The sequence below is a fragment of the Culex quinquefasciatus genome, chromosome 1, assembly GCF_015732765.1.
Source record: "Culex quinquefasciatus strain JHB chromosome 1, VPISU_Cqui_1.0_pri_paternal, whole genome shotgun sequence".
Lineage (NCBI taxonomy): Eukaryota > Metazoa > Arthropoda > Insecta > Diptera > Culicidae > Culex > Culex quinquefasciatus.
Window position 1 is genome coordinate 17,221,923 of NC_051861.1, and position 26,337 is coordinate 17,248,259.

The 26,337-nt window shown below is 37.1% G+C and overlaps 2 protein-coding genes across 13 annotated transcripts; both read left to right on the plus strand.

Moving 5' to 3' along the window:
* The first annotated feature begins 1,960 nt into the window (after nt 1-1,960).
* Nucleotides 1,961-18,931, plus strand: LOC6042421 (troponin T, skeletal muscle). Of its 12 annotated transcripts, XM_038266750.1 has the most exons (14): nt 1,961-2,112; nt 7,528-7,571; nt 8,358-8,405; nt 11,346-11,363; nt 13,548-13,698; nt 13,841-14,056; nt 14,121-14,339; nt 14,405-14,497; nt 14,569-14,649; nt 15,344-15,422; nt 15,574-15,698; nt 15,850-15,885; nt 18,187-18,216; nt 18,475-18,931. In XM_038266750.1, exons 2-14 carry the CDS (start codon nt 7,549-7,551, stop codon nt 18,517-18,519), a joined length of 1,164 nt encoding a protein of 387 aa, XP_038122678.1. In that variant the 5' UTR covers nt 1,961-2,112; nt 7,528-7,548; the 3' UTR covers nt 18,520-18,931. The 12 variants fall into 12 exon arrangements, with proteins under 12 accessions (XP_038122678.1, XP_038122657.1, XP_038122672.1 ...); XM_038266729.1 differs by lacking the exon at nt 15,850-15,885 and having other exon boundaries at nt 18,190-18,216; XM_038266744.1 differs by lacking the exons at nt 15,344-15,422; nt 15,850-15,885; nt 18,475-18,931 and adding an exon at nt 14,749-14,826 and having other exon boundaries at nt 18,190-18,217.
* A 3,181-nt stretch (nt 18,932-22,112) lies between these two features.
* Nucleotides 22,113-25,122, plus strand: LOC6042422 (peroxisomal membrane protein 11C). Its single transcript, XM_001851490.2, has 5 exons — nt 22,113-22,480; nt 22,711-22,893; nt 23,102-23,283; nt 24,496-24,564; nt 24,636-25,122. Exons 1-5 carry the CDS (start codon nt 22,421-22,423, stop codon nt 24,856-24,858), a joined length of 717 nt encoding a protein of 238 aa, XP_001851542.2. The 5' UTR covers nt 22,113-22,420; the 3' UTR covers nt 24,859-25,122.
* The last annotated feature ends 1,215 nt before the right edge of the window (nt 25,123-26,337 follow it).

The window sequence follows — 26,337 nt, forward strand, 5'->3', positions numbered from 1 at the left end:
CATTTTAATGTTTACAGTTGTTTTTGAAACGTTTTCTTTGTTTTTTTTTTCGGAAATAAATGTGTTTGAATGTCAGTTAGGTTTTTTGTTGTTTTAAGCCAAATTTGTTAACAACACAAATTTGTTTATGATGGAAAATCCATCTTTTATTCATTATCCGGGTCCGGGTCCACAATCGAATTATGGACCCGAGTCCACTATATGAAAATGGGGTCCATAACCGGCAAAAAAAAACTTTTTTTTTTCAAATGTTTCAAAACAATATTTTAAAACATTTTTGAATCAATCACACTGTAGAGATCAGTTTTCTGAACAATTTCCATAAAAAAAAGTATCAATTTTGGTTCAATATAAGCAGAGATACACCAGTTTTCGTAAAATAAAAAGCGACTTTCTCCAATATTTCTGGATTTAAATCCCATTCAAACGATGAACACCGCCTGCTGAGATTTTTATTATTCCAATAAAATAATTTCAATAAATGTTATCAAAATTTTATAAAAGTTTTATGTTTCAGCAAAATGTTTTCATCCTTTAAAATATCATAGTAGACAGTGTTGATCGTTTGAATGGGATTTAAATCCAGAAATTTTAGAGTAAGTCACTTTTTATTTTACGAAAATTGGTATATCTCTGCTTATATTGAACCAAAATTGATACTTTTTTTATGGAAATTGTTCAGAAAACTGTTCTCTACAGTGTGATTGATTCGAAAATGTTTTAAAATATTTTAGTGTTGTATGGCAGTTTCCTGCTTGCATGTTGGGGTTATTTCAAAGAAAGCTAGAAATCTAGTAAATTTGGGTTGGAAACTTTTTATTTGAGGTCAAATATGTAATTTTGAGTCTCTTGAGGCACATCCATGAGAAATTTTATAGATATGAACATGAACCCATCGATTTATATCGACTTTTCTGAAGAAAAATCCTATAAAATCGAAAAAAAAATTTAAAAAAGTAGCTCTAGACTCCCCGACAAATGTCGGGAAAGAGCCCTTCTTTCATGGTGCCAAATATCAGACTTGCCGAATTTTTTATCTTAATGTTCTCGGAAAAATACACCGTGACTGATGAAACAAATAGTCAAAATTGTTCAAAAGACTTCAGATTTCATTGTTTTGTACAAAGGGTTATGAAAAAGTGCTTTAAATATTGAAAAGTTGTGAAAAATGCGCGTCCGCTCTACTAGGGGGTCAACTTATGGTTAAAATACCCGATATCATGAGCCTGACATAAAAATCGGATATTTTTTACTCAAAATGCAATTACAATAATTTTTTAAATGGCTAGAGATCAACCAGAATTTTAAACAAACTAAACAATTTGTATTTACATTAAATGTGGAGCACCTGCGTTACACGCTTATTTAAAATAAATTATTTTTGAGCTGTATAATGAGTAATTAATTTAAAGTTTTTATGTTCATGTTATTTCATCCAAATTTGAATAAATTTCACCAGCACTACAAGTGGCTCGAAAAATATTCATTCAAATTCAGATAAAATTTGCCTCAATCGAATTGAAAGGAAAACTTCAAGAACTCATTCCTAAGTTTGTTCGATTTGAGGGAATTTGGAAAACTTAATTTTCAAATTGCATTACAATGGAAAAAGTGAAAATAACCTACAATGGCCAAATGCCTAGTATACCCAACAAACTGTTAAAGATGAGTTCGATGTGTATTTTTTTCAATAAAACACAAAACATGTACTCCGCTTTACGCACATGTTTAATTTACCACATCAGCAGCGCCTTCAGGAAAATGGGGTAATCCGTTGGCGCAGCCACTGACCATTTCCATTCGATGAGTTTTCCTCGCTCAAAGTTTTTCCCCCCAAAAAAAAAAATCATTTCATCCTCACTCGAAAGCTTATGTACTCTCGTGAAGTCTCCGCTGTTTCTTATGTACCTTCGAGATCTTTTTCTCTCGGGCACGATCCACCAATACACCGACGAAACTTGTGCGTCGATGTTGGTGTGCGAGGAAAATCGGGGAAAATTAAGACTTCAGAATCGGGCAGCTGGTTTTCCTCGATTCAGTCATTGCTGGTAGCAACACTGAGTTCGACGACGGCCGCCGGATCAGTGCGTTCTTCCATTTTCTTGTAGAGCAGTAAGTTGAAGTTGAATTTTGCCTAACCGAGGGGGACCCTTTGGTGGGTCTCTTGGGAAGTGCCCCTCCGCAAAAGTGAAAGTGTGCCATTTCTGGTCGATAGCTCGGGGGAAAACGCCCGCAAACTTCCCTTCAGTATATGCCGGAATTTTGTTCAAAAGTTGTACCAGAAACCAGATGAAAAGATGCAAAGTTTTGCCAAATCATGCCAATGAATAGTGAAACATTATATAACTGTAGAGATTTGAAAGTGCCATCTGAAACCTGTTGATTTCCGTGGAAAAAAAAATACGCCCAAAGGACTGATGAAAAGTTTTGTGAGTGAACTAAAATTCCAACAAATGGACCAAATTTAGTCGCAGCCGCAGATCGTGTGCGCGAGATGCTAAAATTAGCATGCTTTCGGATTTCAGCAAGATTTTCTTCAAAGAGATGCGACTGAAGCGCCACCCATGTGCAAAGTTTTTTGTTTTCATAAATGAGAAATATTTAACTGGTTGGAATCGTGAAAAGTTATTTTTTAACACTAATGATAGTAAGCTCCAACGTTTACTTTTGTTTAGTTGAGCAAGAAATCGGTTACATTCAGAATGCTGATGCAACCAATTGGTAACCTGCTTCAAAAATTTACAGAGTTTTAACACTGTTCATCGTTTCAATAGAACTCAAATTAGTGTTAAGACTGGCTTAAAAAAAGTAAATTAAATGTTTCCATATTGCTTAAAATTCAACAAGTTCAACTTTTCAATAACAGGTAAAACACAAAGATAATTGCAACATCAATTTTATCAGTTTAAATTTTATAAAACAAATTTTAATCATATTTTCTCACTTTGTATTTCTCATATTTTCATATTTTATTTTATATTTATTTTTTATTTCTCTGCAAAAAGTTTCTTTTTACCAAAAGTAAACACTAAAATTTGTATAAATATTTTGTATTTCTTGCTATTTCGCTGCAAGCGTGTAGCAAAAAATTTCTTTCACCAAGAGTACACACTAAAATTTAAAAAATACTTCAACAGTGATTGTTTACCTATTGAATTGTAGCTTTTGATGCTGTCTAGCTAGTTTGTTTATGAAGCATAAGAAATCCATGGCGGATAGGACCTTTTGAAAAAGAACTCTAGACATATTCAATTTTCTAATAAATTTGCCACATTGTGATACATCTGGAAACCGTTGGAAATGCCAACCCTGTTGCTCAATTTCCAAATGACCAAATGGCAGTACATTCCTGCCCATTTCGCTTACGTGTCACACACGGCGGATTAAGTAATACCCGATCTGATTAATGTTCGCAGGACGGTTGTCGCCAGCCATCGCCCACTCAAGTCCGTCGATGAAAAATTTTGCCGAACGCAGTGAAAATTTCCTCGTCACGAACCGTGAATGTGGTAGTGAGCGATCTCGAATCGCACGAATGCCCCAATTTGGCTGGCAGCCCAGACCTCAAATTGTTGGAAAATTTTGCTTTTGCCTCTTGCACTGTAGAGTCACGAAAAACGCCAATATTTATAGCCTAAATGGATCGTGAGTACAGTTTCACTCTCTTGGTAAAACAAAAACCCGAAAATCTGGGAATCGGATTCGGCAATTTTTCGTCCAACTCGTACAATTGAAAAAAAAAAAAACAATCGCACAGCTCGTCTGCTGTGAAAATTTGTGACCTATGAGGTTTGTCCTGCTAAAATTAGACCAAATCACGCTTTGGGGGAGCAAATTTTGCTCCACCTTTGAGCGCGACTGCAGCTAGGGCGCGTGCGCCGTTAACGAAACCGGTGGTGGTGCGCTAAATTTAAATTTAAACTTTTAGCGAAAAAGCTACTCACGCCGGTGGTGCGCGATCGTCAAATTTCGTCCGTCGTCTGGTGGTGGGCACACGCAATCACATTAAAAATAGTATTTGTGAGTTTTTTTCTCTCCCCTTCGTTGAAAATTTTAGTAGGACGAGGCAACGGTCTCGGTTTTTTTTCTTCTTCAATTTCGAATGTTCCCTGTGAATGAAATTTCCGAGGTTAAACATTGCTTCGCCCACCAACCCGGTGTGTGCAACTTTGAGCGTGGGTGGAGTTTTATTAAGTAATAATTTGGCATCCTACACTGCCGACGATCGTCGTCATATATTACGGATGGCGAGTCTTTCTAGAGTAAATTTTCAAAACAACCTACGATTCATGGGTTTCCTATGCAGACCTTTTGAAAATTTAATCTAGATTTCAATGAATTTCAGGCTATTTAACGGATGTCATGTACACACCAATTTTTTTTTCTGAATTCTGTAAAGTTTTACTGAGATTTCAAGTTTACTGAATTCTCAGTTGACTGATATTTGTCACTTTGACAGATGGTTAACTGAAATTTCAGTAAAATGGTTGTCAAAACAAATGAAATTTTAGCAAAAGAAACGCCAAGTTACACCCTTACCAAAAATCATGATTTTTTGAGTTCCAAATCCCACTTTTCATACGATTTTTTGAGTTCAGTTACTACAACCATACAAATGGTTAACCCATGAACTGAAAAATTCGTAAGAAAAGTGGGATTTGGAACTCAAAAAATCATGATTTTTGGTAAGGGTATATTTTGCTAATTTTGCAGTAATTTTCTTGTGGCAGTTTGACAGATCATTTGCTAAAGATTCAGCAATCGTTGCTGGTATTTCAGTTATCAAAATTTGATGCTTGTCATTGAAAATGTTTCCAGTACTATTGTTTATACATTTATTTCAACAATCGTCCAAAAATAAAAAGGTGGTTAGCATCGAGGCATTTGTTATTACCATTTTTCTTACCTTGGTTTCTTAAGATCACAATACAAAATGAAAAAAAAACACAACGTGTTTGAAAGAGGATTTTCTCTCGGCAGCATCCAAACAATAAGTCATAAGTGACATTTCAGTTTGACAGATATGCAGTTACTGATTTTTCAGCAATGTTTTGTTCATTACCGAATTTCAGCAAAAGTGATGATTACTGAATCGCATTCAGTTAATCATTTTACTGAAATTGCAATCCAAAATTAGCTGTGTACACAGCAAATTTTTATGTTCGTTTTCAGTTAATATTTACTGATAAGGGACCATCCACAAACCACGTGGACACTTTTTTGGAAATCTCAAACCCCCCCCCCCCTCCCCTATCGTGGACAATTTCCATACAAATAAAATCTTTTTTGTATGGAGCGTGGACAATCGCCATACCCCCCCCCCCCCCTAAGTTGTCCACGTGGTTTATGGATGGTCCCTAACTGCACTACTGAAATCTTCAGTTAGTTTTTCGCTGAATTTCAGTTAAAATTTGTATGGAGCTGTCAAAGTTTGCTGAAATTTCAGCAAATTTTCATTTACTGAAAATTTCAGTAGTGCAGATTTCAGTAAATTTAACGAATTCAGTATTAATAAATTGGTGTGTAGGCATTTGACATATTAACATTGTTTTTTTTTTCTTTTTTTTAATTGCTTGAGCGTGTTTATATAGTAAACAACCCAGCCACGAAGTTCTAGCAGAATGCTAGCAGAGTTCTCACAAAGCTGGATATTCTTACAGCATGCTAGCAGAAATGTTCCACCATTATAGCAGGTTTCTGGCAGAACCAGCTTTGCTAGGATATTTCGTGACTGAGAAACAGCTGTAACATGCTCTTTACTTTCATTTCCAAGGATGCACAGCAACCAAGGAAGTTGTTCGCTTCTAATTACAAAAATTGTCAAACTTATCGACAAAACCCTGGAACAATTTGATAGTAAAAGTAGTCAAAGTTTGTTGTCAATTATTTTATAAGAGAGTACTTTAAGGAATGAATCAAAAATTATACCGAAAGTTCCCGTAGTTTTGAAGATATTAAAATATTTGTAACAGAAATCATGGAGTAAAAGCTCTGGTTGATGTGTACCGTTAAAGGGAAAACCAATAGTTATAGCTGATTCCACACCATCACAAACACTTTTCGTTTACGACTCATTCGCCAACAACAACAAGTGTACCACTCACACTGAAAAAAATAAAAGTACCAAATTCCTTAATTCTAGGAATTTTGGCTCCTTTCCTTATTCAGTAATCCAAAAAAATGCGATTACTAAATAAGGAAAAGAGGCAAAATTCCTAGATTAAAGGAATTTGGTATCAATCGTTACACTGGTAAATATTATGATCGGACTACACCGCCGCGCGACTCTAGTCCGTCCCATATGTAAAAACAGCAAGCCGAGAAAAATGCACTTCAACTTTGTCCCACGCATAAGCTTACGTGTTAGAATTTTTCGAAAAAGGGAATTTTCTACGGTTTTCTGGAAAAAAGTACTAAATTTTATTGGTTTTTCTGATAGGTCACAAGATTTCGAATCGAACTACATCATTACTTTAAAATTTACGAAATTACATATGGGACGGACTTGATTAGAGCGGCAGTACATCGGCACTAATCTGACAGTTTGGCCAATTGCCATCAAATTCGGCAACCCTTACTATTTTTTGCAAGCAGTAACATAACCAAACTGTTCGGCACCCTCAGCAAACGTCAAATCAGTACAAATTACTACTGGATCCCTCCGGACTCTTCCGGAAAAAATAAGGTTTGACATTTGCGGGGAGAGTCGAGAAATGCAAACCAATTACTTCATGCATCAGTCGTTGGGATGGGGGATGGCAACCCTATTCCAGCCAGAGCAAACTGACAACAGTCGACATTAGTACGGTTGTCAAATGAGAGCCCACAACAAAAACAATAGCTGTCAAATGGTAGCCCATAACAAATCATTGTTTGGGTTTTTTGATTTTCAAATTTCCCGCAATTTAAACGATAAATACCTGAAATAAATACGTGAATTGTGTTGCTGATGGAAAAATCTATCATATCCTTGGAGATTCCATACCAATATTGGCTGAAAATTCTTATCGAAAAAAGTGATTTTTCCTGTTAACCTTTTTTTTGCTTTTTTTCTTTTGGTCGATCAAACAGTGCGCCCGTACACTGTGAATCGGCATTACACATTTTTCAGTTTGGTTTGACACATTTGCATGGGACTTTTGAGTTTAACCAAGATAACACCTTTCGTGTTACCAAAGTAATATGAATAATACTGATTCACAGTGTTTGTAATCTGAACTTCCAAGATGGCGGCTTCGTCGCTACCCCCTCGTCGTTGTCAACAAATCACTTTGCAAGATTTGTGATTAAACCTTCTTGCTAACTTCTAAAGGATTCATTAATTAGTTATCGAGCGTTCACTACTAGATAACAGATGGGACCACATGTTTTCCCCCTATGCATAAAAAATAACATGTTTTGAAAAATGATGATGAATAAAATACATTATGGTTTCCTACGATCGGTTCTTTCGACTTTTGAACAGACACACTTTTCACTTTCCCTACCTTTAGCACAAATGTTTAACTTGCGTCATCAAATTTCCAGGTTTAGCCACACCCCACCACCATGTCTGATGATGAAGAGTATTCGTAAGTATGGCGGTGCCTCGAACAACTTCACCGCATCGATAACTTGAATCTTATTTTCACTTTTCCTGCGGATACTGCGGAGTTGAAAGTCACGTTTTTGTTACACTCCACCCACTGTCTTATTACACCGTTGCGCTAAAAATCGTTCAACCGTTTCGTTGTTTTTTGTTCACCAGATTTTTGTCCTTACCGTTTTGTGTACCAACGTTTTGTCTTTTTGTACCAGAAGAAAAAAGCACTTCCCGTTCCCACTTTATCGCACACCCACATCGTTTTACTTTATCTCTTTGTTATTTGTTTACCGTTTAAAATAGCTTCGATCCCAGAACCCCAAACAGGACACGCCCAAGTGCACAATACTAAAAATCAGTTAAATTTTAAACAGTTTACGTTTTATATGCCTTCATTTTTGCTGCTTCGTTACTTGGTTTTGTATAGCGTTAAGTACTTTGTGGACACCCCTTTGTTTTTTTTCCCTCTTGTTACAAAGCTTATATTATTTTAAGGTTTGTTTCCCCCAAACGGAACTTTTTTTTTGCACAGATCATGCCAATTTAAGCAAAATGTTTCAAGCAGGTTTAGATGTTGGTTCGAGAGATTTTTTTTTTGTTCAAAGGACCACTCCACCAACGAATGAAAAGAGTGCGAAAAAAACTATTTTAGAAGCGATTATCTTGCCCTACCGTACCCGCCCCATTGGAGAAAAAAAATAGATTGATTTGGATTCAAAATTCTAACCAGTCCCGGCCCCCACCATTTATAATCTGTTTCTAAACGTTTTTTTAGCTCTGAAGAGGAGGAGGAGGTCGTCGTCGAGGAACAGCAGCAGGAAACGTAAGTGCAGCCGGCACGGTTACAGCTGGCGTGTTGTACAGAATTTACAAAACAAATACTAAAGAGTGATTAGTTTAACTAGACGGACGATATTAATAAAAAAAAAAAACTAAGCGACATAACCATTCTTAGCTGTACATATTTAGAGAATTTCAATCTTTCATCAATATCTTTATTCTAAATTTTAATTGTTTCTAAAACACTTGCTGCTAAATACGCGCTATTTTTTCTGATTGGCAAGTAGAATGACGTTTTGGTTAGGATTAAATTGTAGTAGATGGCATCCATTCAATTTTAGTTTGGTGAAATCGACAACTGGCAACACGGTCGCTACTTAAATAATTATAATTCGCGTGAAATATGTGTAAATATAGTTATTAAATCTGTTAATAGACGTTCTCGTTTAGTTCGTTTCAAATGTTCAAAAATACGGAAAAGTGCTAAACAAAAAAAGCTGGTTTATCCTTTTTTTCAACTCGAAATAACACGTTATTTCGTAATCTTTTCAATTAATCTTGCGATATTTTTTGCGGTAACACAGTCGAACTTAAAAAAAATACTTGGAAGTTTTTTTAAATGTCCAATAATCAATACAAATTTATGATTTTTTGGATCTTTAAAAAAACTCTAAAATTGTGTGTAAAATTAAACTTAAACTGTGTTTTTTTTCATGCATAAATGCAGCGGTAATTCACGACACGCTTGTACAAAGTAGCTTAAGTATTGTATATTTTTATATATTGATAAAATGAGTTTTGGAAGAAGAATGACACTCAAGTTTGTTGTTATGCCATTATTGGTTTATATTGCCAACTGCCGAGCATCTTTTTCGTTGTTTAAATTGTTTAATGGATGTATAAGATCACGTCAGAATGCTTTCCCCAATTAGAATACCGTTTAGTAACACAATAAATCGAGCGCTTTCGTTAGTTATCGCAGTTGGTATTTTTAAAAGCCCTTTCCCGAACTAACTACACTCAAAATTTTACCGACTTACTATGTAAAGATAAATTTAAAGGTTCAAAATGTCCTGCCTACCATATCCGGTAATGCTTGTATAATAAAGTAGTTTTTAAAAAAAAGTAGCCTAATATTGCTTTCCACAAGACACCCACACAAAACTACTAATAACAACTTTTTCCAGTACTTTACTTAGACCCTAATCCCACCGTACACCGAAACGGAATGAACTTTCTCTAAATGTAGCATATATTTTCTCTTCTTTTTGCAGGAAGTAAGTGCGAATTATAGCAAAAATGTTTTGCCCCCGTCCTTTCCTCTTAGAATATATGTGTGTGAACTACCGAAACAGAGAGACAGCATTGCAAAAAAAATATTAATTTTGATAATGTTAGGGTCATAGAGTCCACAAAATCTGCTAGAATTAAAGTAAAAAAAAAAAACACAGAAATCGCTTGCATCGCTCAGGGACTACCTCAAGTGAAACGGGTTTTGACGGGTTTGCCAGAATGCGGTAGACACAGTTTTGTGATACGAAGATTTTTGTCGGTAACATTTTTATATTTTTCCATAAGTTTTTTTTTACGTATAATATCCTTTTTTGCGCGATCGTCACAGGTGACGCTGGAAAATTAAACCAATTATTGCTTAATTTTGATTCGAAATTTAGTCGATGGTTCAAGTCGTAAATTTTCCAGAACGTCATCTGTCTTTTTTTTACGATCAGCTTTCGGCTTAAGAAAAACCTGAAATAAAACCACCGAGCATTCCGCTTTCGATTAATTATACCTTTAATTGTTATTTTTCGAGTCTGTTTATCATTTTGACGCTTGAGATCAACAAGCAAATAATTTTCCAAAATGGTTTTCCAACACTGCTCAGTTTTTGCTTTTCACATTTTTCATTGGTCAAAGTTCGTTAAAATCGAACTTATTTTGGATTTGAACACCGCTTGTCCTTGCTTCACCAACACTTTTCTTTTTTCGCTTACTGTTTTTCTACAGCCGGTTAATTTTTTAATCGCAGCATAAAATGGACTATGCTGTAGGCTTTCAATTCTCTGTTTCCTGATGCAGAAAAAGATTTCTCTGTTCCCTTCTTTTGGTTAAAAGTTCTAAGTACATTCTTTTGTCGCAAAAGGTTGTGTAGGAAACCTGTTCGGTTTTCTACCACCAAAAAATCAATCATGTTTTGACGACATATTCATTTTCTCCTGTAAAATTCAGTCTTAAATGGTTCTTCTCTCCAAATCTGCACTTATTTCTTCAAAAAAAATCTCTACTTGTACATATATTCGTACATAGAATCCATATTTAATAGCCAAATAACTCTAACCCATGTGTTTGTGTGTTTTGTAAATATAGGATAGTTACTGTAAACATGACTGTTAACCATGGTTCGATGCGTGACAGTGATCTATTGGACGCTTTTAACCTTGAAGCCTGCAGTAGAACTTGCCAATGATGATCAAATTGTTTCCTTATCCCAAAATCTTGGACATCAACGGTGTCGATAAGATGAACCCACAACTGAATGTGCTTGTTTTACCAGCAACAAGGGATAAATAACTCAAATCATCTATCACTGTCACGGGTTGATCGTTGTTTACTCATTTTAGTATGTAAGTTCCAACTGTACGGTTTCACACCATATTGTTCAAAGAGTCGTTTACTATGCCAATTGTTTTTTGTAGACACACTGTTAAAAAATGTTTTTGATTTTTCCCCTTTTATCTATTTTTTGTGTTCGTTCGTCGTGTCAACCTTCAATACCGGACCCAACCCAACATTTTCACCAACCAAAAACGTGTGAAAAAAAAACATGATTTGTTACTACCACCTCACCACCTGTGCGATCGTGAATCCCCGGACATGTAAAAAAACATCCATCAATAAAAAAAATCACCACTACCCACTTCTATGTGTGTTTCGACCATAAACCACTATAAAAAAAAATCAAAATCACTGTCCGTAACCGTAGGCCAGCAGCTGAAGCTAAGTAAGTGGAAACGACAGACGAATGTACACACACACACATGCTCTCACAAGCACACATACACACACAACTAAACCTACGCTGCATACAAGAACTCACACGTACATCTTACAAACATGTGGCCCACTTACAAAAGCCAGGCATGCAACATTTGGTGCTTGACTAAACAAAATTCTCAAAGAAGGTATTAGACTATGCCAAACAAACTCGTACTTTTCGTGTTTGACAGTTTGCCAAACTTGTTTGCGACACTCGCAAACAAAGCAAAATGTATGCAGGCTGACATTACTGCAAATAAATGCAGGCAAACTGTCAAAAAGCGCGAGTTTGTTTGTCATAGTCTAATATCTGCTTAACTCAAAAGAACGCGCACGCATCTACTGACTTCATTTTGCATAACAATCATTCATTCAATGGAAACAAGCGAGATTGACAGATCGTCGCTTGCGTGCTATCTTGTGACACGTCTGCTCTGTAAAAAGATAGGACGTGGCGCAAGATGGCACACACGCAACGAGGTAGCGCTGGACTTTTACTGTTGCTTGGTCAGCTTTTGTATGGTGTGTCGTCGTCCTTTCGATGGTTGTGTGGATCGATCAACTTCCGGAATGCGGCCATCTTGTTCGTCTCTTTCAGCATAAAAAAAAACTTTTCATACAAATTCTGCTCTTCTGAGGTTTGTGTTAGGCGTTCAACTTTCTTTCGAATGTCTCTTTCAAAGGAAGAGAATCTTCTTGAAATCATGCCAAACACATTTATTTAAAGTCACTCAAATTCAATCTAAAATTTAAAAACCAAATTAAAATTTTCCAAATTTTCACACACAATCATAGAGCTATCTAAGCCCGATCTCACGCACACTAGCTTACCATTTGTTTTCGCTGTCGGGTACAAATTTTAACCTAAAAATCCTTCGTGTACGTACACGCAATACTTGTGCACGTAGATAACTCTATAAAAGCAGAATAGTCAATTCTTAATAATTTTTTTGTGAAATTCACCTAAATCATATGTCTCAGAAATTCTCTGACTTCTCGTGAGAATGTTCGATTTTAAATTAAAACAGAAAACAAAAACTGTTGATACTCTCGAGTTATAATAGCTTTTAACTATCTGCAATGGTCTGTAAAGCGATACGATTAATAAGCTTCGTTGAAAAAAAAAACATCTTTCTAGCATCCTAATATTAAAAAAAAAATCTGCATCTCTATCATTAAAAAAAACCCACCTGTGACATTCATTTAATATCATTTAACTCTCGAGCATACAAGACATGTCCTTTCCCATTCCCAACCCTTAAATCAAATCGCGTTTTTGTTATCGATCAATATCCCTTTTTTCAAATGGTGTAAAAATAAATAATTTTCCATTGTAACCACTTTCTAGCGCCCAAAACCAACCATCTGTTCGTTTCAAACTTTCCTTTTTCCGTGTTTTTTCCCCGTTTCCGGTGGGTTTTGTTGTTGTGCTACTAATTTTTGTACGTACCTTTTTTTTGGTTTTTGAAAAAGAACAAAAAACATGCACATTTACAAACACAACCGCTACGCTGGCAGTATGTCCGGAAGTGCGCCCATTTTTTTGTGTTCTTCTGTACATCTCTGCGTGTGTGTCTGTGGCTTTTTTTTCTAGTTACACTGTAAATTGGATGCGGAAATGCAGCCATTTTTACTTCTAGTATTATACGCACGATCATAAAAAAGCAAGTAGGGGAAATATGCCCATTCTAATCACTCTAAGCCGTTCGACCAATTCTCATCACTTTTCCGTTTTCCGCTATTAAATCAACATTTTCAGATGTTTCAACAATGGATAGTTGCTTGCTCACTTTTATTTGAGCTATTCATTACTTTGGAACAGTCAAAAACACTTTATGAAAGCTGTAATTCATGATCAAAGTGCTGATAGGCCGATAATAGAAATAGGCTGAGAAAGGGTATAGTTCCCCTATCTGAGTTGTTTTGCTTTTATTTTTTTGTTTGCTCTGTTCTGGGCTTATTTTAAATAAAATTGGAGAATAACTCTGAACATGTTTTGTTATGATCGAGCGGAACACAACAAATCGCTTATGAAAAAGACAAATCTTCCCACCATGTGGTAGTCCGAAAGAAAACTGTACTGACTTTGCATTTTTCCTCTCGCTCCCTTTTTCTTTTCCGCGAACCTTTTTGTGGCCTTGCTTTTCAGGGGAGATGATCCCGAATTCATCAAGCGCCAGGACCAGAAGCGCTCAGATCTGGACGAGCAGCTGAAGGACTACATCAATGAGTGGCGCAAGCAGCGAGCCAAGGAGGAGGATGAGCTCAAGAGGCTGAAGGACAAACAGGCTAAGCGCAAGGTGGGTTACAGGTCCGAGTGGGCTAAGAAGCAATCAGCGTGTAACGAGAGCTGTCAAATTTGTTTGCACGCTTATGCTTGATTGCTAAGGCTTGTGGTATTCTTGAACTTGAACTATACCGTGCCCATGTTTCTAACCGTAGGTTTCTCGTGCCGAAGAGGAGCAGCGCATGGCTCAGCGCAAGAAGGAAGAGGAGGAGCGTCGTGTGCGCGAGATTGAGGAGAAGAAACAGCGCGAAATCGACGAGAAGAGGCGGCGTCTGGAGGAGGCCGAGAAGAAGCGTCAAGCGATGCTGCAGGCCATGAAGGACAAGGACAAGAAGGGCCCGAACTTCACCATCACCAAGAAGGACAGCAACGTGAGTTGGACCTTACCGATGACCACACACTTGAAACTCAAAACATGCTTTTGTCTCCCAACAGTTCGGCATGTCCAATGCCCAGATGGAGCGTAACAAGACTAAGGAGCAGCTGGAGGAGGAGAAGAAGATCTCTCTGTCCTTCCGTATCAAGCCCCTTGAGCTGGACGGCTTGAGCGCCGATACCCTGCGCACCAAGGCCACCGAGCTGTGGGAAACCATTGTCAAGCTGGAGACCGAGAAGTACGATTTGGAGGAAAGGCAAAAGCGCCAGGACTACGATGTGAGTTACTCTTGAACACGTCCAACTTGGTCAGTACTGATCGGAACACTCTTTCCCTACTTTAGCTTAAAGAGTTGAAAGAAAGACAGAAGCAGCAGCTGAGACACAAGGCCCTGAAGAAGGGTCTGGACCCAGAAGCTCTCACTGGCAAATACCCGGTAAGGATCATCATAATCGACTCTACCAACAAAGCTGAATCAAACCTAACCTCGAAATCTATCTTCAACAGCCCATGATCCAAGTCGCCTCCAAATACGAACGTCGTGTCGATACCCGCTCCTACGATGATAAGAAGAAGCTGTTCGAGGGTGTAAGTATCTTTCAAAGTTTTGCCAAACCTTTATACAAACAAAAATCCCGGTGGCAATTATTATTCTGATACCAATTCTTGCATCCTACATCCTAAAAGGGCTATAGTGCGTATTACCTTGAAAAGATGGACAAAAGTGGGCGCAACGCCAAGAGCTCTGGATGGCACGAACCAAGTGTAAGATAGCTGTTCGAACCCACGTGTCCAATGTTACCGGGAGCAGATGTTGATCTTCGTCGTATGATTTGACAAAATCTTTTTTCATCAAACTTTTAATGCAAGCAAGCTTATCTTTTAGCCGTCAAAGGCAACAGCTACTCATGCTTACACTATATAGTTTGAATTTAGTTAATTTGATTTCATAGAGATATTTCTTTTTTATTAAAAATTAGATCAACACCTGTTCTCCGGGACATCCTGTAGCGTTGCCCTGTAAAAGTTTCTAAATCTATTCAATGTTCCACACGAAAAATGTCTCCTTCACGATTCTGTATCTAACTGCGCCAAGAAAAACAATGTCTCAAAATGTGCCACCTCCACACCTACGTTACGTTACTGTACGCATCACGCAATTCTCACGCAACTCACGTGTAATCTCTGTATTTTTTTTTCTGTCTATTTTCAATGTCTTAACAAAAAACAAACGTGCAAACTCACAAACATTTCCACACCACAACCAACTGTGCTCACGCAGGGCTTTGACACTCTGAACAAGGAATCCCTCGAGAAGCAATGGTCCGAGAGAAAGGAACAGCATGTCGGTCGCCAGAAGTGTAAGTATCCCCATGTCCAATCCACCGCGACCTTCCGTGCACATTCGTGTAAAATTACGTGTAACTTGCTGTACGTTTAATCGCCCGCTGTCAACGCAAGTGTAAATGTTTGAGTCCATTTTAAATGACAACTTATTTTCCGCCCCAACAGCCAAACTGCCCAAGTGGTTCGGAGAGCGACCAGGCAAGCGGGCCGGAGACCCAGAGACCCCCGAGGGCGAGGACGAAGTCAAGCCCGACGATGAGGAGATCGAGGAGGTGGTCGTAGAGGAAGTCGTAAGTATTCGTTGACAATACGGTGAAGGAAAGTTGGTCGGAATTGAGTTCGGTACACAAACTCAAATATGATCAAACATGACTTTGCGTGTAGATATTTCAAAGCAGAAAGCTCAATTGACGGTAACTTTTTTTAAACCTTTTCACACAGGTCGAGGAAGAGGAGGAAGAGGAGGAGGAGGAAGAAGTAAGTAGTTGTGTTGAGCGGGGTTTGAGTGCACTACCATTAGGTTCTACAGCGTCACGAGCGCACACGCACACACATTCACACATGTGCGAAAAATGTAAACAGTGCACGTAAACTGTCAAATTTATAACCTCAAAATTGATTCGGCGTAAAACCTAATAGAGTAATCCAGAGTGAACAGTCCGAAGAAAAGTCATTTCAGTTTTGTGTTTACTCTGGGTTACCCTGTGCTACTCAAATTTAATTCAACCTAAAATTAGCGAGTGAAAAGAAGCTGGGTTGAGCAGTTCTCTAGGATTTCGGTCATTCGATTTTTTTTGTATTTTTTAATCCGGCTGAAACTTTTTTGGTGCCTTCGGTATGCCCAAAGAAGCCATTTTGCATCATAAGTTTGTCCATATAATTCTCCATACAAATTTGGCAGCTGTCCATACAAAAATGATGTACGAAAATTAAAAAATCTGTATCTTTTGAAGGAATTTTTTAATCGATTTGGTGTCTTCGGCAAAGTTGTAGGTATGGATACGGACTACACTGGAAAAAATGGTACACGGTAAAAAATTTGGTGATTTTTTATTTAACTTTTATCACTAAAACTTGATTTGCAAAAACACTATTTTTAATTTTATTTATTTTTGATATGTTTTAGAGGACATAAAAGCCAACTTTCAGAAATTTCCAGGTTGTGCAAAAATCATTGACCGAGTTATGAATTTTTAATCAATACTAATTTTTCAAAATTGAAATTTTGGTCGCAAAATTTTTAACTTCATTTTCGATGTAAAATTGAATTTGCAATCAAAAAGTACTTTAGTGAAATTTTGATAAAGTGCACCGTTTTCAAGTTATAGCCATTTTTATGTAACTTTTTCAAAATAGTCGCAGTTTTCATTTTTTTAGTGCACATGTTTGCCCACTTTTGAAAAGCTGAGAAAATTCTCTATATTTTGCTTCATCGGACTTTGTTGATACGACCTTTAGTAGCTGAGATATTGCAAGGCAAAGGTTTAAAAACAGGAAAATTGATGTTTTCTAAGTCTTACACAAACAGCCCACCATTTTTCAATATCGATATCTCAGCAACTAATGGTCCGATTTTCAATGTTATAATATGAAACATTTGTGAAATTTTCCGATCTTTTCGAAAACAATATTTTCAAAATTTTGATTTGACAAACATTTAAAAAAGGCCAAACATTCAATATTTCGCCCTTTTAAAATGTTAGTCTTGGTTTAAAAATTTTGAAAATATTGTTTTCGAAAAGATCGGAAAATTTTACAAATGTTTCATATTATAACATTGAAAATCGGACCATTAGTTGCTGAGATATCGACATTGAAAAATGGTGGGCTGTTTGTGTGAGACTTAGAAAACATCAATTTTCCTGTTTTTAAACCTTTGCCTTGCAATATCTCAGCAACTAAAGGTCGTATCAACAAAGTCCGATGAAGCAAAATATAGAGAATTTTCTCAGCTTTTCAAAAATATTTTTTTCAAAAGTGGGCAAACATGTGCACTAATTTAAAAAAATGAAAAACTGCGACTATTTTGAAAAAAGTTACATAAAAATGGATATAACTTGAAAACGGTGCACTTTATCAAAATTTCACTAAAGTACTTTTTGATTGCAAATTCAATTTTACATCGAAAAATAAAGTTGAAAAAATTTTTCGACCAAAATTTCGATTTTTTGAAAAAAATAGTATTGATTAAAAAATTTATAACCCGGTCAATGATTTTTTGCACAACCTGGAAATTTCTGAAAAGTTGGCTTTTTATGTCCTCTAAAACATATCAAAAAATAAATAAAATTAAAAATAGTGTTTTTTTGCAAATCAAGTTTTAGTGATAAAAAGTTAAATAAAAAAATCACCAAATTTTTTTTACCGTGTACCATTTTTTTCCAGTGTAGTCCGTATCCATACCTACAACTTTGCCGAAGACACCAAATCGATCAAAAAATTCCTTCGAAAGATACAAATTTTTGAATTTTCGTACATCATTTTTGTATGGACAGCTGCCAAATTTGTATGGAAAATTATATGGACAAACTAATGATGCAAAAAGGCACCAAAAAAGTTTCAGCCGGATTAAAAAATACAAAAATTAAAATTGAAGAAAAAAGACCGATTTCGTAGAGAATTGCTCGGTTATGATAGTTGAAGTTGAATCATGCTTGATAGGTCGCATGATAGTTTCGTGCTTTCGGGTACTAGTGCGTAATCCAGCTTCAAATTTACTCATTCTCCTTTCAAACGACTTCAAATAACGGTGTCCATTTTTATTCTTTCTTTCCCCAGGAGGAAGAGGAAGAGGAGGAAGAAGAAGAGGTGGGTTACTCTAATACTCAATGTTTTAGTGAAGGGGCTACATATGAGTAAATCGTCAAAAATCATAAGTCGAAAAACTGAGAAATTGCTACTTTATATAGTATAAAAAAGCTTTTTTTGTTTTTTTGAATAGCCTGATCAGAAAAAAAATATATTTTTTACATATATGTAACCCCCTAAACGATAATAAGCGTGTCACAATTTTGAACGACTTCTAATAACGCTGATACCATTTTTTTTTCAACTATCTTTCCATAGGAGGAGGAAGAAGAGGAGGAGGAGGAAGAAGAGGAAGAAGAATAAATTAAAATTTTCGATCATCAACGGTTTCCTTTTAGAGCTATTGATTAAGTCGGGAGCATTATTTTTCTACTACCATTTCCATACTCTATTCCTCCAATCAGCAAGAGTCCAGCAGGAAAAGAACAAGCAAGAACAAATGATAAGCATGACGATGATGATGATGACGGTGTGAAAGTGAAAGGACACATGGTGGTGGGTGGTGGGTGGCGGCGGCTTTGGCCGTTGCTGTCCCTCCCACCGGAGGCGGCAATACCAGCAGCAACAGCTAAATCTACAACTTCTAACGATTGGAATCATCTCAATTAACATCTTTCATGAACTTTATTATTTTAATGATTATTTTATTATTTAAAATCTCATTATAAAAACAAATAAAATTATTTATTATAAACTTATACTTTGCTGGACCAAACGGTGTACCGATTAAATGTCAAATGTCCGAAATTCCTTATTCACAGCTTCTTGTTTGCGAAACGAGAGCGGACAACTAAGATCAAGTCAATCCAAGTCCGGTTGTGCAACCGAAGAGGTACTCACCCGCAAGAGTGTGTTAGAATGTGAAAGCAAACATTTTTTTTTTTTTTTTTTGCAACTCCGTTGTGTAACTATTTACTCCAGCTCTAATTTTTGAAAAAGTACTTTACAGCTTTAATTTGAGTGCTGAAAACTTCAATTTTTTAGCTTAACCGAGAATTAAAAAAAAGAGATGTGAGCCATTCAACATGAAATTCAACAGCTGTGCACGTTGAACATTACGATAACGTTTCTCTAACTTGCACTAACTTAAACTAACACACTCTCACGCGTGGATCTCTCAATCGAGATGTAGAAAGCGCAACATGGAGTTAAACCTTCTGTCAAGCTGTTAAGCCTCAAAATGTATGCAGGCTGACGTTTGTACAACACATCCAGACAAACAAACAAAGCAGGCCAACAGAGTTATTTACGTGCGCATGTATTGCGTGTACGTACACGAAAAAAAGTGCGGTTAAATTTTGTCCGGCCAGCAAAATCAAATGGTGCGCTAGTGTGTGTACGCGAAACGTCATAAAGCTCTACTGGCAAACTGTCAAAAAGAGCGATTTTGTTTGTTTGTTTGCCGTAGTGTAATAGAGCAATTCCAGCTCAAATCAGGAATTTTTCTGGTACTTTTGTACCCGACCCTCTCCGATTTCAATGAAAGTTTTTAGACATGTTATCCTAGGCCTATATAAGCCATTTTTGTGTATATGGAGCCAATAGTACTCGAAAATAACATTTGAGAAGGGCGTAAGGTATTTAAATATTTTTGTATTTTGCAATTTAAAAATTACTGTGTCTCGAAGCCATTGCGTCGTATCAAAAGTGGTCCAAGACAAACTTGTAGGAAATTGGATGGGCTTTCTGAAAAAAATACACTGAAACAAAAATACACGCCACTTCTATGAGATTTTTTGATTTTTAAGTCTAAAACTTAAATTTAAAGGTGTTGTCACGATTTTTTTTTTCGTTTTTTGTAGGTTTTGTAGGTAAAATCGTAATAATAAACTTAGATACCTGGCAGTTGAAGCGTTTTAATCCATGTGTTGTTGATGTTGAGCTGATCTGATGTACACTCAAACCCCGTTGGTTTGACACCAACTGTTGTCAAACGAACGGGGTCACTTTTTAGTTTGACACCCCTTTTACACGGAGTTCACTCACACACTACCAAACTAGAGAGCCTATATGGAGAGGCGAAATGTCACTCTCAGGGTTCCAATCGAACTGTCAAACCGGGGTTCCAATCGAGCAACAAGATCATGCAAGAACAAGGTTGGAATCAATTTAAAATAATTTTGGCAGAAAAACGAGACTTATAACTATCACAAGTATTGTAAAACTGTAGTTGATAATAATCTGGTAGTTTTTGTTATGCTTGTGCTTGTTCGGTACAAGAAAAGTGCAGCACCAAAGAAAAACTACTAGTTTTTCAACCTTAAATTTTAATGACTTTGGGTATTTGAAATTTCTCCCAGAACATTTCATTTCCCTATGTAGGTCCCTATACCAAACGTTCGTTTTGATAGTGTGCGTGAGTGTCGTGTAAAAAGTGACCGTTCGTAACTTTTCAGTTTGACTTTGACCCACCAACGGGGTACAAACTAAAAAAGTGTCAAACGAAAAAGTGACCAACCACCGGGGGTTGAGTGTACAAACTCAAAAATTTATTAAAACGTGCAAGTTGATGCCCATTTTGTTGCACGATATTATTAACACCTCAGAAGGAGGTTTGTTTCAACGTTCTGTACAATTACTTGTTTAAGTATTGAGAATAGGCAAATTGAATTAAAATTAATCTGTCAATCAAACAAGAATTTCCCCTACCACATTTTATTAGGGGTAGAGCCTTACATTCCTCATATTCTTATTGAGAATTAGTATCCAGGTTTTTAAGCGAAAATGGCGTTCGAAAGGTGAACGCCCGAAATGTCAAAATCACGCAGTGGTACCAACATTACGAAAAAAGTGTGCCATGGCATGACAGCCACATTTTTTTTCTAATGTTGATGCTACTGCGCGATTTTGACATTTCGGACGTTCACCATTTGAACGCCATCTTCGCTTAAAAACCTGGATACAGTAAAATTTTGTAGGTCCTCAACTAATGAGTTACGATTAAAAAGCTGTTGGGAATGGGTAAATGTTACTCGTAGCTCTGGTGAACTCCACCCACCGAAGAATAAAATAATTCATTCAAAAATCATCCGTTACTAAGCCGATACGATAACATTTGCAAGAGTATGTTCAAATAACACAAAAATAACTACAATAAAAACGTATAAAACAAACTAGAAATTAAAATTTCGGCGTACATAAAATATTAAGGGCATTTTTCTCCGTGCACGACCCTCTGCTTTAAATTGGTCGATGAGGCACATTCTGACCTAATATAAAACTCCATGGAAAACGTCAAAAACACATGACCGAGGCGTCGATAAATTTTCACGATGAATTTCACGGCTACTTATGAAATCATAATCAATACAAGTTGAAAAATCACCTGTAACACACTTGCTACACACATTAAATTAAAAAAAAATGTCTTCCTGTGTGGATCAATCGGACCGCGCACTGGACTCACCATCCAGAGGTCGCCGGTTCGAATCCCGAGGCGGACGCAAAAATTGCTAAGTGCAAATATATAGGTATTGGATCTGTTGGAGAAACCGCAAGGTTTAAGAGGACCACATTATAAGGTGTTACGTCGATTCCGTTTTTTAAATCATCTGAAGGATTCAGTTTTTCTTCGTAAGCGTGTAAAGTAATATAAATTTGAAAAATAATGTTTTACACTCTAAAGAAGAAAAAAAACTGCACTTGCTTTTGGATGGAGTACAGTACAATTTAAAATTTAGCAGCACGAACTTTTTTCAGTTGTCATAATAACCTTTTTTCTATTTTTTCTTAATTTTTGGTAAAATTTCCGTTTCCGTTGTTAACACATTCTGTTAGGATTATTGCCAAGCAAGTCCAAATTTCACGGGCTGCGTGACATCGTGACCGATTCCCGCTGATGAACTACACTCAACTCACGCACACCAACTCGCTCGGCTAATCCTTCATTGACAAGTAATATCCAACGGTACGTACCGTAACATTCGTGGTGGTGTATTTATTATCAATGAGGTGGTAAACATTTCTGGGCAAAGAAATGTGACTATTATCCTTTGCCAAATCAGTCGTTTCGCGGTGGTCGTCAGGTTCTCAGGGTACCTCGTAAAAATATTCGCGGTGGAATTATTAACGGCATAATTGCACGCAGAAAATAAGTTTTTTTGTGTGTGCTCTGATGAAGTTGTGACCTTTGATGCAATCATTTTTCAAACAAATATAATACCACACTTGAGTTAGTCTAGTGACAACAGAAAAGTTGGTCAAAATGGAAAAAGCAATGAACGAGATTTGTGATATGCTGGATACCTACACTGGACGGGACAAGGTAAGTAGCCTGATTCCACGTAGCCTGCCTGAACCATACGGGTGGGGAAACACTTTCACTTTCGCTCAAATTCTACTCCCAACACTTACACAACAAAGCACAAACCCAACAATGGTGCAACACGTTAAACGAGATCAAGTTCAAACAAGACATCAACAGAAAAAAACTAGTTTTGTCGACGATCTTCGTCTTCCGGGTTCGAATTTAACCTTTTATTTTGCTCATTACAGATCGTGCGAACACTATGCTACACGACCAAGCTAGCCGCCGGGCTGTACGTAAACAAAGATCCGGATTTTTCGAAAAAGTTGGCCATTTTCAGCTCCAAAATGTCCCAAACGAGGGCCACCCTCCGGTTGTTTGACGATCTGCCCATGCTGGCGTACTCGCTGAATTATGGAACCGGCTCGAAGGTTTGATTGCTTTTTTTTCTTTTTCTTAACTTGTTTCGTTCTGCAAATCACTGCTTTTTTTAGCAGAAAACAAGCCGGTGTGTTGAGCAGAGCTCAAGTATTTTTATTTTTTATAAACGTGTATGTTGACTGCTCTGGCTGTTAGTTGTCACTGCACGGAGAAATAAAAATACACAAATTTTTATAAAATTCAACCTTTTTTTTCTAGGAACCGGACCGCATAATGGGATTAATCGGGTTCATCACAAACATGATCGATCACGTCTACTACCCGGTGGACAAAATCTGTTGGATGATCGAGTACAAGCTGCTGCAGGTCAAAAATCCCGACCGGTGGGACACAATCAATTCCGTCTTCTGGGTCGCCTCAATCTATCTGAACCTGATGAAGTAAGTTTAATTAAACATTTTTGTTTTTGTTGTTGACTTCATCGGCTTCAGCGATTTTATTTGTAGTCGTTTATCTTAAAACCTGAAAGTCAGGTGCGGATAACTGTTCAAATCCGGGGACGGACATTATCTTATCTCGTGGGGTGTCTTAAGTGTCGTTTGGTCGGAAACGGAAAAAGAGCCGATGGAATTAGCGAGCACGCGCCGTTTCAGAAATAGACGCTCGAAATGGCTGCAGTTTGTTTGCTCAAACTTTGCACTCTGACGCGAGTCCAAACAAGAGGTTGAGTATTTTGTTTGAACTGTTTGCCAAGGTGTAAATATTATAGCTGGGTAACAACATGGCTGAGTTTTGTTTTACTGTTTACATTTGATTCATTCATAAGAATCGACATCGGCTGCCGTTCCATCGAACTTTGAACAGAGCTGACTGAAATTGAGACGCTGACCATATCGCCAGCAAACGACACTAACAAAAAATGTTGATAATTTCACGGTAGATTAGAGCGTGGGTGATAATGATGAAAAGAATCTCGCAATGCAAAGGATTGCTGACATTTGATATCGGACATTTGTAACCGTGCCGCTTTATCGATTATTTCATATCACTTTATTAAGCTTCTTCTAAATTAATCAATGAAAGATAAGTTTTATGAAGCTTCTAAGCCGAACAAAATCATTCAATTATAAAGGAGGTATTACACTATGACAAACAAATTCGCACTTTTTCGTGATTGACAGCTTGCCAAACTTGCAATCTTGTTTGCTGCAAACTGTCAAAATGTATGAGTTTATTTGTTTGTCACAGTATAATACCTCGTAGAGGCTTTTAAGGCGATGGTTTGTTTCCATAATTAAATTAATTGAAAAAAAATTTTGCCGCAGTTTGATTAAAGCTGGCCGAACACTTGGTTTTGAGCATGATTTTTAGACAATCGTGCAAGTTGTGTCTAATACACACACCCGAAAACTTTGCTTCAAATCGATTATATCTTTTATCCTAGACCCTCACAACAGTTGGCAAGCGGGGTGGAGAGGTGGTGTGCATATTTGAGGTGTGAAAATTTTCTGGTTGTGCGTCGAATCAGGTGCAAAATTGGCAATGTTTTTGGCTTCCTTTATATCGTTGTACAACATTTTTACTCAACTTTTCGTAGCGAGCTTCGTTTTTAAGTTTATTAGAATTTTATAGCATAATTTTACTTTTTTCAGAACGATTCGGAGTTACACGGTCATGGAGCAGCACAAAACGCACATCAACAAACCGGAAAATGAATCCAGGTAGATGCTGCAATCTGACACAAACCCGCAGATTAGCCTTATTCATTAAAAAAAACTTCTTTAAATTCCAGCCACGCCCTCCGGATGCTGCACGTGAAGCAACGCATGGAGCTCATCTCGATCGTGCGCCTCTCGCTGGACCTGGTGCACGCCGGCAGTACCCTCCCCTCGGGAATGCTCTGGGGTGGCCGGTTCGAGTCGTGGCAGGTCGGCCTCATCGGCACGGTTTCCTCGTTTATCGGACTGTACCAGTACTTTGCCAAGAAGCGAATCGCCGCGGCCAAGAGTTCGTAATTTCTGGGGGCACGCACTTTCACAATCAGCATTTGCAACGAGTGATTTCTAGGTTTTTAAAAAAAATTGTCGGAAATTATAGTGTGTAAGGATAGCTTTTGTACAGCTTTTATGTAGAACATAGCTTATCAAAGATAATTTTGTTGAATTAGTTGGACATTTTATGTGCGGGGACAAATTTAGCAGCAAATTGGGATAAGGGTTAGCGAAAATTGCTTCTATGATAAACAAAAACGGTTTTGTAAATAAATCAAATTAAGTGAATTGCTTGTCTTTGTTTTTATTTTATTCATTTTGACGTTTCCAACGAGGTGTAAAAATATTAATCACTAATTTGTTTAAAGCTCGCGCTTTTTTAAACAGCTATGCAGGATGAGCTGCCTTATTCAGACTCGATTATCTGAAGCCTCAAATATCGGATAATCGAACTTTTGTTTTTGCCTTTAACAACAAATTTGACTGTCTGTAACTTTTCAGCATCATCATGTGGCTCTTGGATTTATTTTATTATGAATCATTTTAGATCTTTTTTTTGGGTAATATTTAAGCTCAACATCCCAAAACAAGACAACAACAAAAAAAATGTTGGGGATATTTCCAAGGACCAAATTCAAAGTACCGTCATCTGGGACGAAACGGGGCACAATTGGGAAAGTTGTTTTACCCTTGTTACTGCACAATATTTGAATGTTTTTGATTGTTTTCGGATAGAACAGACACAGATCAACAAAAATAGTGCATCGATTTTCAAATTTCCAGCTTTTAAGTGCTCTAAAACCTACTGTCCCTATTCAGACTGTGGTCCCGATTCGCCCCAGATGACGGTACTCTGTTTGCAATTGCAGAAATTGTTTGTGTTTGATCCTGCTTTCCGTGAGAGTTAACAACGTTTACTACGAACACGTTCGTCCAAAATAGCTCGTTCCCAATTTATTTTCCTCCAGATTTCCTCAAAACCGAAAGTTATATTTTAACAAACCAAATCGATGGAATTGCAAGCTTATAAAAATGCAAACCGTTGAAAAGTGGAGGCGAGCAATTCCACCTCAAATCAGGAAATTTTCTGGCACTTTTGTATCCGACCCTCTCCGATTTCAATGAAACTTTTTAGACATGTTATCCTGGGCCTATATAAGCCATTTTTGTGTATATGGAGCCAATTGTACTCCAAAATGACATTTGAGAAGGTACGCCCTTATTTAAATATGTTTTTATTTTGTAATTTAAAAATTACTGTATCTCGAAGCCGTTGCTTCGTATCAAAAAGTGGTCAAAGACAGGGCCCCGGCGATGGCCTGATATGGACTACCGAACAACATTGGCAATATGGCGTCGTTTGTTTATCAACATGTGGTGTTTTGCAGGCGAATTTAAAAATTAACTTTTTCATAAAGGAAATCTTTAATTATTGCGTCCTATTGAAAACCTTGGAAGAAATAAAATTAATGCTTTATTGATGAAAATTAGCATAGGGGAAGG